General features: G+C 41.7%; 1 protein-coding gene across 1 annotated transcript; it reads right to left on the bottom strand.

The window, feature by feature from the left end:
• Positions 1-2,743: 2,743 nt before the first annotated feature.
• On the bottom strand, positions 2,744-11,627 carry LOC311127185 (dorsal root ganglia homeobox protein-like; the record flags this gene model as incomplete). The annotated part of the gene is made up of 6 exons (XM_084158971.1): positions 2,744-3,150; positions 6,758-6,870; positions 7,396-7,571; positions 10,360-10,461; positions 10,750-10,853; positions 11,570-11,627. The coding sequence occupies 6 exons, from the start codon at positions 11,625-11,627 to the stop codon at positions 2,744-2,746; spliced, it is 960 nt and encodes a 319-aa protein (XP_084015097.1).
• Positions 11,628-12,016: the final 389 nt, after the last annotated feature.

Below are 12,016 nucleotides of genomic sequence, written 5' to 3' on the forward strand. Positions count from 1 at the left end.
GGCTGTGTAGAACAGAGTAGAATGCCTGGCCTCTGTATTCACTCTGTCAGTTTGTGTTTCTGGCTGCGCTCCAGTTAATTTAATATAACAATGCTCCACAAAACTGCTGCAGGACTTATTTTAGGTGACAGAGAATTATCATAGATGCCATATGCACAGCGGAGATGTCAACAGCAACTTGACTTGTTTATGGCATATTAAAGCAGTGAATTATGAGTGCTATACAGAACTTATGATGATCGGAACCAGTATAAGGCCTGAATCCTTTTTTTTATGATTCAATTCCAAAACCACTGTAGTCAATTTGGAGAGATTTTAATGTTTTGTCTGTATCCTTTGTGAGTTTTAGACCGTATGTCAATGTCAGCCACATTATATAATACATGTTCCATTTTGGGTAACAGTGTACATTTGTTATAATAAGTATTGGTATAATAAGTACACACAATATAACCATTGTTATAATAAGTGTATACAATATTATAATTCGCTGCCATGTCATTGGGTTTTTCAAACGCATACATTTACATATTACCATATTAGGATATGATTAATCAAGTCATCCTTGATTGGGCTTGATTGGATAATAGATATTCTGAAAAATATGTGCTACAATGACTGGAGTAATGCAAAAATACAAATAACTAGTTGAACTTGCCTTTCCTCACTGTATAAATCTGGCCAACATTTCAATGTTACATGAGTGGCATTGCTACTTAGTTTAGATGAGTTTAGATGAGTTTGGAAAACACAATCACTGGTCAAAAGTTTTGAATGGAAGCATCACAATTGTATCGACATTTTAGAGTATAATCATGCACACTCAACAAACTACATGCATAGCTCTTTGTTTCATATGAGGTTTTACTTGTTTTGTTTAAAAAGTGTAAAACAAAATAAGCCAGAGAGAAGTCTTGCTCATACAAACACACTAACAATATAACTCAATGACTCAAAGATTCAATTAAATCTTCACTTTATTAATATATATGAACTATGCACAGCATGCAGTCGATTTCAGTGTGAAAGACAAGAGAGAGAGAGATGAAAGAAAGATACAGGGGGAAATATAGAAAGGAATAGAAAGGGAGATAGTTACAGAACAAGAGGAATAGAGAAAGAGAGTGGGAGAGAGAGGAATAGAAAGAGATAGAATAAAAGAGTGAGTGCTCCCCATCCAGGCCTTCTGACATTATCTCCCTCCTCCATGTCACCAGGGTGTCTCCCTCATCATTAATTATTAACCCAGTACTTTGTGGTGATACATAATTCACCATCAATTATTAATGCTAATGTGTATGTAGTTTACTTAATTGCGTTATTGACTAACAAAAGTAATTTCCTGAAAATCCTCAAGGACACAAATTGAATCAGCCTAAGTCCTGGTCTCTGTGTGATCTCTCTCGCTGCGGTTAAATATTCTCCATCTGATCGGCTGGGGTCTTATTTATCAGCCAATCTGATGAACCATGAAGGAGCTTCTGGGTGTTTAAAAAAGTGTTTTGTAAATATACATTTAGGCATTAATAATTAGCATGTATCATGTTTAATGGGTTATAGTAACCTGGCGAGAGAGAAAGAGAGGGAGAGAGAAAGAGAGGGAGAGAGAGAGGGGAGGCATGTGAGAGAGAGGGAGAGGTGGAGAAGACTAGAGAGAGGCAGCAAGAGACAGAGAGCGAGAGAGGGAGAGAGAGAGAAAAGAAAAGCAGTGAGTGGCGTTGGCGTTCCTAAAAGTAAATAAATAATAAGTACAATGATCGCTCTCGTCTCTCTCCAGCTTTAAGGGAAGCTGATGAATAATGGATAGGAGCAGATGGCCGTGGCGGGACGCAACAGGAGAGAATACATCTTTAATTGTTTTAGAGAACATGTCACAACAGGACTAAAGTGATCCGGGTTCGGCTAATGCTAGTAACACTACAGACATACTAACAGACTGAATAGATATTAGCAACAGCCCTGATATCAACACCACTGTTGTGTCATATTTATTAGCCAAGGGACCGGGAAGCAACATAAGCTTCAACTGTGGCACTTTAACATCGATGTGAAAATGTATACGTTGATTCATGTGCACTGTCCCTGTCAGTTAAACAAGATAAATAAATCATTAGTTGGAGTTCTCTCTGGTCGCTGGCCTAAAAGCCTGAACAATGATGACCATAGCTTGTCAATATTTCACGTTGTGCTTTACATGTGTTCATAAGAAGACAAACATAACATGTTACATTGTCTGGTGACGTTCTGTAACACAATACTCTAATAATACACAAGGGAGGGTGTTGCCAAGATGAGAGAGAAAGAGAAATGCCTCAGATTCACATCAGCCAGGGTCTCTTTCACACACAAGCACACACACACACAAGCGCACACGCACATGAACACACACACACACAAACACACACACAATGTATTCAAGTTATCCCTTTTAGAGTCCATTATAAAGGTTCAGCAACAGCCCCATGACATTCAGCAATATTCACCCACAATAAATAAATCACAATCAAATAAATATCTTGATAGTTAAATCCATATAGTATGATATCTGGGTAACCACTCCTCTCCCTGCTCCAGTTGGAATAGGTCCATAGTTGTGCTTTAGGGGGAGTAGGGAGAGGGAACGTGGTCATAACAACAGACACAGTCACACCACAGGAGTTAAAGTCCCAGTCCATCCGTCTGTCTGTACATCCTCACTGTCCGTACGTCGGTCTCCTCTGGGCAGCGACACAGACACACACACTCACTTTTTCTCGAGTGGTTCCTTGGGGCAGAGGGGGTGTTTGTCAGACCCACTACCCTGAGTCGGGGTCTTGGAGACTGGGCTGAGAGTAAGTCCGCCCCCTGCTCCTCTCCCCACGGCTCCAGAGACGCCCGACACTGATCCAGATATAACTCCCAGGGCAGGGCCCATCCCGGGCCTTGTCAACCCATTCCCGGAAACCCCGACCTCGGACAGGCCTCCTACTCCAGCACCATGCCCATGGCCAGCCCCCAGCAGGTTGGCTGACTGCAGCACGGCCTCAGAGTGCTCACGGGCCTTCATCCGCAGGGCTGCCACGCTGGCTGTACGGTTGCCCTGACAACCATAGGGGGGCAGGAAGGACAGGCCCATTGGGTCAGGAACACAGCAAGAGCACAGACCACCTCCTGGTTATACACACACACACACACAGAAATAAACACACAGGTCAGGGTCAGGAAATTGTTTAAGGGTTTCTTACAAATACAGTAGGGTATGTATATCATCACCACCACCATCACCATCCTCCTCCTCTCCTCTTACCATTGAGTGTGTTAGTTGTGTTAACTGTTAAGGTTACTACAAGCTTCACTCCGTTGATCTACCTGCATACATATACACTATATATACAAGAGTTTGCGGACACCCCTACAAATTAGTGGATTCAGCTATTTTAGCCACACCCATTACTGACAGGTTTATAAAATCTAGCACACAGCCATGTAATCTCCATAGACAAACATTGGCAGTAGAATGGCCGTACTGAAGAGCTCAGTGACTTTCGTCATAGGATGCCACCTTTCCAACAAGTAGGTTCGTCAAATTTCTGTCCTGCTAGAACTGCGCCGGTCAATTGTAAGTGCTGTTATTGTGAAGTGGAAACATCTAGGAGCAACATCAGCCGCGAAGTGGTAGGCCACACAAACTCAGAGAACGGGACCGCCGAGTGCTGAAGCTCATAGCGCGTAAAAATCGCCTGTCCTCGGTTGCAACACTCAGATCCGAGTTCCAAACTGCCTCTGGAAGCAATGTCAGCACAATAACTGTTCATCTGGAGCTTCATGAAATGGGTTTCCTTGGCCGAGCAGCCTCACACAAGCCTAAGATCACTATGCGCAATGCCAAGCGTCGGCTGGAGTGGTGTAAAGCTCGCCGCCATTGGACTCTGAAGCAGTGGAAACGCGTTCTCTGGAGCAATGAATCACGCTTCACCATCTGGCAGTCCGACGGACAAATCTGGGTTTGGCGGATGCCAGGAGAACGCTACCTGCCGAATGCATAGTGCCAACTGTTAAGTTTGGTGGAGGAGGAATAATGGTCTGGGCTGTTGTTCATGGTTCGGGCTAGGCCCCTTAGTTCCAGTGAAGGGAAATCTTAATGCTACAGCATACAATGATACTCTAGACGATTCTGTGCTTCCAACTTTGTGGCAACAGTTTAGGGAAGGCAGTATCCTGTTTCAGCATGACAATGCCCCCGTGCACAAAGCTAGGTCCATACAGAAATGGTTTGTCGAGATCGATGTGGAAGAATTTGACTGGCCTGCACAGAGCCCTGACCTCAACCCCATCAAACACCTTTGGGATGAATTGGAACGCCGACTGCGAGCCAGGCCTAAATGCCCAACATCAGTGCCCAACCTCACTAATAATCTTGTAGCTGAATGGAAGCAAGTCCCCGCAGCAATGTTCCAACATCTAGTGGAAATCCTTCCCAGAAGAGTGGAGGCTGTTATAGCAGCAAAGGGGGGACCAACTCCATATTAATGCCCATGATTTTGGAATGAGATATTCAACGAGCAGGTGTCCACATACCTTTGGTCATACAGTATATATTATATTCTTATACTTGCCGGTTTAACGTAAAACTTTATCCCAGTTTGATATGCTGCTTGTGTATTCATTCCGATATCAGCTCAAAATAGAGCGTCATCATGTTTAGTTCACAGAGAAAAAAACACATGGCTAGCTAGTTGGCTACAGCAGGTTATACCATTTCACAATAGCCTGGAATCACTAGTTATTACACTACCAGACAAAAGTTTGGATACACCTACTCATTCAAGGGTTTTTCTTTATTTTTACTATTTTTTACACTGTAGAATAATAGTGAAGACATCAAAACTATGAAATAACACATGGAATCATGTAGTAACCAAAAAAGTGTTAAACAAATCAAAACATATTTTAGATTTTAGATTCTTCAAATAGCCACCCTTTGCCTTGATGACAGCTTTGCACACTTTTGGCATTCTCTCAACCAGCTTCATGAGGTAGTCACCTGGAATGCATTTCAATTAACAGGTGTGCCGCCTTAAATGTTAATTTCTGGAAATTCTTTCCTTCTTAATGCGTTTGAGCCAATCAGTTGTGTTGTGACAAAGTATTGGGGGTATACAGAAGATAGCCCTATTTAGTAAAAGACCAAGTCCATATTATGGCAAGAACAACTCAAATAAGCAAAGAGAAATGACAGTCCATCATTACATTAAGACATGAAGGTCAGTCAATACGGAACATTTCAAGAACTTTGAAAGTTTCTTCAAGTGCAGTCGCAAAAACCATCAAGCGCTATGATGAAACTGGCTCTCATGAGGACCATAACAGGAACGGAAGACCCAGAGTTACCTCTGCTGCAGAGGATAAGTTCATTAGAGTGACCAGCCTCAGAAATCGCAGCCCAAATAAATGCTTCACAGAGTTCAAGTCACAGACACATCTCAACATCAACTGTTCAGAGGGGACTGTGTGAATCAGGCCTTCATGGTCGAATTGCTGCAAAGAAACCACTACTAAAGGACACCAATAATAAGAAGAGACCTGCTTGGGCCAAGAAACAAAAGCAATGGACATTAGACCGGTGGAAATGTGTCATTTGGTCTGGAGTCCAAATCTGAGATTTTTGGTTACAACCACTGTGTCTTTGTGAGACGCGGTGTGGGTGAACGGATGATCTCCGGATGTGTATTTCCCACCGTAAAGCATGGAGGAGGAGGTGTTATGGCATGGGGGTGCTTTGCTGGTGACACTGTCTGTGATTTATTTAGAATTCAAGGCACACTTAACCAGCATGGCTACCACAGCATTCTGCAGTGATACGCCATCCCATCTGGTTTGGGCTTAGTGGGACATTTGTTTTCAACAGGACAATGACCCAACACACCTCCAGGCGGTGTAAGGGCTATTTTACCAAGAAGGAGAGTGATGGAGTGCTGCATCAGATGACCTGGCCTCCACAATCCCTCGACCTCAACCACATTGAGATGGTTTGGGATGAGTTGGACGGCAGAGTGAAGCAAAAGCAGCCAACAAGTTCTCAGCATATGTGGGAACTCCTTCAAGACTGTTTGAAAAGCATTCCAGGTGAAGCTGGTTGAGAGAATGCCAAGAGTGTTCAAAGCTGTAATTACATTTACATCATTTAGCAGACGCTCTTATCCAGAGCGACTTACAAATTGGTGCATCAAGGCAAAGGGTGGCTATTTGAAGAATCTCAAATATTAAATATATTTTGATTTGTTTAACAATTTTTTGGTTACTACATGATTCCATGTGTTATTTCATAGTTTTGAAGTCTTCACTATTATTCTACAATGTAGAAAATAGTAAAAATAAAGAAAAACCCTTGAATGAGTAGGTGTGTCCAAACTATTGACTGGTACTGTACTTCTAAACAAAATAACTTTTTGGGTGGATTCTTGTTGTTTGGTGTACTGTTTCAACAGTTGCTGAGATTATATTTGGTTATCAATGCAAAATAGGCTACTTTGATGAATAGCGTATATAGCCTATAGATCAGATCAAGGAATCAAGCGACAACACTGCACCCACAGCTGCAGAAGGAATGATATGGCACATCTTATTTTTCAGGTAGTACAAAAGTATGTTGAATGCCGGAGCGTATCTACAAGGAGCCACCCCTTTTGTGATGAAAAACAACATTGCAACACTGCGCTACGTTCTGAATCTTGCGTCTCCGTAGAGCTTGTAGTAAGCTTTAGCTGTGTTAACTTACCCTTCATTGTGGCAACGTGCGACAGAGCCTGGGCATAGGTGGCTGAGTTCAGGAGGGTCCCTGGTAGACAGGATGGGAAGAACGGCCCGCCAGGACCCACCGCTCGGTTTATACTGTGGGGAGAGAGAGGAGGGAGGTTAGTTTAAAATGACTCAGAGCAGAGATAAGAGATTATGGTTATCTTGCAACTGAAGGAAAGTGAAGAGGAGGGGATGAGGAGTGGGTTAGCATTTGTGGTGAATGAATCACGTGTAGAAGGTCCGATGTAAACAACAAGCAAATAACTGTGATCTGAGATTTCAGCACCACGGACAGCTGCACACTCAGAATCCTGTGATCTGTTGTTGAGCACCACGTAACAGTGGACAGCTGCCGTGAGGTACAGCTGCAACGTTACTGGCCCCTGGGAGAGTGAGATTTCAACACCATGGACAGTGGCTAAATCAGAATCCCCAAATTCAGGCATTCAGCACCACATAACAGCGTCAACGTCACCGGCTACTGGTAAAAAAAAAAAAAAAAAACTTGTCATGGGAGAAGAGGCCTAACTCTGAAAGGGAACGATCCCCACAAACTCATCCCTGTCCCATGCACCAATGTCCCTGTCCCCACCTATGTCCCCATCCCTGTTCTCTCACCTCTGCTGCATCTCCAGAGGTTCCTTCTGTTTCCTGCTCTGGTCCACAGGACACTGGGAGTTCAGACTCCTGGACGGAGGAGTGCCTCCCTCGTTCATCTGCTCCTTACCTCCATCGGGGTCTGTACTCCCTCTTTCCGTCTTCCTCCACTTGGCCCTGCGATTCTGGAACCACACCTAGACAGGAGGAGAGGAGGAAAAAAATAAATGTTGCTCCATGCACTCTCTCTCCCTTGTGCAATTTAAAGTAGTCTAATCAATACCTGCTTTTGTATGTTGAAATTTTGTTCAGTCTCATCGAGATAAAATCATTTTTCAAAAGAGACACAGCATCTTTGTATTTATGCACCCAGGAGTGGAAGGTACTATTCAGTCTGTCAGAAAATTGACAGATTTCATTAATCATGTCTCAGCACTGAAATATGGACACGGTCTATTGTGTCTTATTATCCAATGTATCAAAAATTCATGTCATTTTTGGTTCATGATAATATAAAGATAAAAATGTCCCTGTGTGTGTGTGTGAGTGTGTGTGAGTGTGCGTGTGTGTTGGACCAAAGCTCTTTGCCTGAGTGACTTTGCACTGCAACTTCTCCCAAACTTCACCCACCCATAGTCTCCAGCCCGCCACATACTGCCAACTACTATATCCTAATTGAATGAAGGTCATTGCCTATAACAACATTTAATTGAGCAATTTTTCATTATCATATTTTAATGACTTCCCACTGACAGTCGGTGCCTGAGTGAGAGAACTGTGATTAAGTCGTTTATTCCCCTATTTAGTGATTGTTTGACAACATCAGATTCGATTAAGACTACGCTCGCGCACGCATTAATCATGATGTGTGTGAATGGAATTGGTTGGAGGGGGGTGCGAATCAGAACAACGGCATGCGACCTGCACGTGGGACAGAACAGTCACTATTGTACGACGAGCCGAGGTACAATGATGTCAACATCCAAACAAAATGAATCGCATTCAGTCGATGTAAAAGAAAAGGACAACAGTTTGGTTTAGTGACAGGACAACAATATGGCGGCTTGTTGTCATTGTGAGACGACTATCTCACCCCTGCACCTTACAGCACCTTATAGCTAAAGAGTCGTGATCCCGTCCCTCTGAATGGCCGGTAATTGCTACATTAATCTCCATTTAGCACGTGCTTTAAGTAGGGGGGAAATCCATTGACATGCACAGCACAATAAAGACAAGCCAACAACACTACAACCGAAAGGACATTTATTTTCTAATAATAATGTCCCTGTATGCTGCAGCCGATTCATGTTCAGATTTAATAATAAGAATGTTGTAATCGGATTAGAACAGAATAATTTGTTTACAATCCCTAATTTACAGCTTGGGATTCCATTATCCTGCGCGCTGTCGGCTTTAAGCGATAGTAAGATGACCCAGGGGAAGCAAAGCCTAACTATTATATTTCCTACAATTAGATCTGCGCTCACAACAAAACCCAAAAGCAAATCTGGAATGCATGGAATTACATACAGGACACACTGAATTCAATTACAACTGGACAAGTTTATAACCAAGCATATGTGGAGGGCAGGGTCAGAATATAAATGGACAAATTTAAAAATAATGTTAAGGTGTGTTTGTGGGTGTGCATGTGTGGGTGTGAGCGTGTACATCCTTAATGCTGTCTTAACATTTGTATCTACTGCTGTCTTTAAAAGCATCCCTTATGCTTCTTTTATTCCGAGCCATGGAAATGGACACCCGTGGATGATGCATTTATTTTGTACCTTTGAGATGTGGACAAATTAGTCAAGAACATTATCGCTGGTTAATTATGAATGACCGATTAATCAACCTAATCTAATATTCACCATTATGTTGATGTTATTAAAACCTCTTAAATGTAACTAAATGTAATCGAAAATATAATCTACTTCATCCCCAAAAGTAATCATTTATCATGAGAGGGCCATAAACAATAACTAGTAATGCTGCATATTCCAAGAAAGGTTAAAATCTCACCTTTCTGGTAAAAAATAGTTATATATTGCTAAGGTGTAGTCACTTTTGAGGACACAAGCTCAAGTACACAGTACAAATATGATAACAATATGAAAATATTAAATATTTTATATGACGTAATTCCTATTAAACAAAACTGTATGAATAAGGCTTGAAATGACTTATATTTGTTCTAAATATAGTATAATAAATATATAAAATGACTAACTATAAGATGTCACCTTCCATATAACTGTAAAATACACATTTGTATATGTAGTGTTAGAGAAAATGTCCATATTTTCTAAAGGTCTCTCTTGATCAAAACGTCTGACCCCATCGCTGTGAACATCTCACAGAGCTCTAACATGGCTTCCTGAACTCATTAGGAACTCGCTTTTCATCTCATATTAATCTTGTCCGTCTATGACAAACAGAAGGTGTTTTTTGTTTAGAATCTATTAATTATTTTAGATTACTGGCTATAAATCGATCTCTGAATGTGCTACAGTGAAGGAATCACTCTCTTCTACTGCGTTATGATGTAAGGATTGCAGGCATATGTGTTGTTAGTGGCTGTGACATAGGGTTTAGCCTGGAGTTGATGGACAGTCGGAAGAGCAAATTAAATGGTAGGAGGGACATCCCAGCTTCAAGTGGTGTCAGTTTTCACATCCTGCTTCACACCAGCAAAAGAGACATACTCCTGTGTCTGTGAGAATCAGGGCTACTGCTCTATGCAAGACATTCCAATCTACAGTGTCCACAGATTGATTTATAAGTGAAAATGTCGGTGGTAACCAGTACCAGAACCACACAGATCCCCAAAACAGAGGACTTTATATCGAAGTGGATAAATTATTAATACTCATCAAGAGAATGACAGAGTGCCTAGTGTGTGTGTGTGTGTGTGTGTGTGTGTGTGTGTGTGTGTGTGTGTGTGTGTGTGTGTGTGTGTGTGTGTGTGTGCGTGTGTGTGCTCACCTGGACACGCGCCTCAGTCAGGTTGATCTTCATGGCCAGTTCCTCACGTGTGAAAACATCGGGGTAGTGAGTCTGCGCAAACACAGCCTCCAAAGCCTCCAACTGTGAAATGGGAAAATATAATATGCTGAGTTTTAAAGTTATGCGAGTTTATTATTCATGTTAATAACACTACACACAATTGTATATTTGACTAGCCTATGTATGCAACAAAATGCTATGCAAGCAATAAGGAAGTGCAATATTTTATTTTTATGGTGGAAATAATGACAAGCGTCATCATAATAATCGTAATCAACATTATTATGGAATATTACATGTGTATAGCCTAGCTAGCTTGACACATGGTTTTGTTCGCACTGGATTAAATTCGTTATAATTGGTTGCTACCTGTTGTAGAGTAAATGTTGTTCTATTTCTCCGCTGTTTTCTCCGCAGAAAGCCGTCATCAAAATCACCTGCTGACGCATGGTTGGCAAACCCGTTGGTGTTCACTGGAAACATAACAACATCATCTAAGAAATGTTCCAATACAAATACTTGTTGATATAAATAAATTGAATATAATTTCGTTTGTTTTCACTTCAAACCCAACATGGAAACACTTTGCAACATATTTTACCAACAAAAATAACAAACCTAAATCGAACGGAATACTAATTAAGCAGGAGTTTATTTTTAGGATGTGAATAAATAGGATGGCCCATTGAAACGGGCTATGATCTAGTGTATTCATGTTATTAGAGCCATGCAAACATTGATGTCCCGGTCTGAGAGGCATGACACCAAAACACATGTGGCCGCAGACGGGACAACACACCTGCCTCAGCCCCGGGGCTACACACACACACACACACACACACACACACACACACACACGCACACACACGCACACACACGCACACACACACACACACACACACACAGACACACTTTATTTACCACAATGAAATAAAGTGATACAAATATGTTATTCAGATGTTTGCAGTTTTCATGAGTCATTCAACTTAAACCACTCTTCTTACAGCCTATTCGGGAGTAGCATTAGGCTACAAATATTTAAACTTGATTGCAAAGATAGAGAAGTTATAGAGTGATATAGTTATAAACCTGCTTTTCGCAAATAAAACAACTGTCAACACGTTCTAGCCTATCTATTGCGAAGCAGTCAAAAGTTGCTGCATTGTAGGCTACGGTCTAGCCTACTTACGCGTATTAGTCCGACAGCATTCTCCATCCAGCTGAGGGGGACAGTGGAAGTAAAACATGATGGTTTTCTAGGTGGCTTCGTTTATCTGTGGATCTGTGTGGACGAAAGCCCGATGTCACGGAGAAATCTGAAAATAAACCAAATCATTTTAGTTGCTGATCAGAGCATATCGGGTCCAGATGTGTCCAAGCTGTCTGTATGAATATTTGACAGTAGTGGAACGGGACAAAATACAAACTGCGTAATCAGTGAAATTATTATAGTGCTCATATTACAATGACAAAATAGAAAAAAGAAAAAAAAACTCCACAAAACTCCCTGCTCTTCCCCCAGATAAACGAGCTATAAAAGTAAGTAAACAAACCATGCCAAAGCCATGTGCTCACTCCAAAGTTATTTGCTGAGATGAATACTCATCAACATAGTCAATTAGGATAAGACAGGGCG

This window comes from Coregonus lavaretus (genome assembly GCF_964263955.1).
Source record: "Coregonus lavaretus genome assembly, chromosome: 1".
Classification (NCBI taxonomy): domain Eukaryota; kingdom Metazoa; phylum Chordata; class Actinopteri; order Salmoniformes; family Salmonidae; genus Coregonus; species Coregonus lavaretus.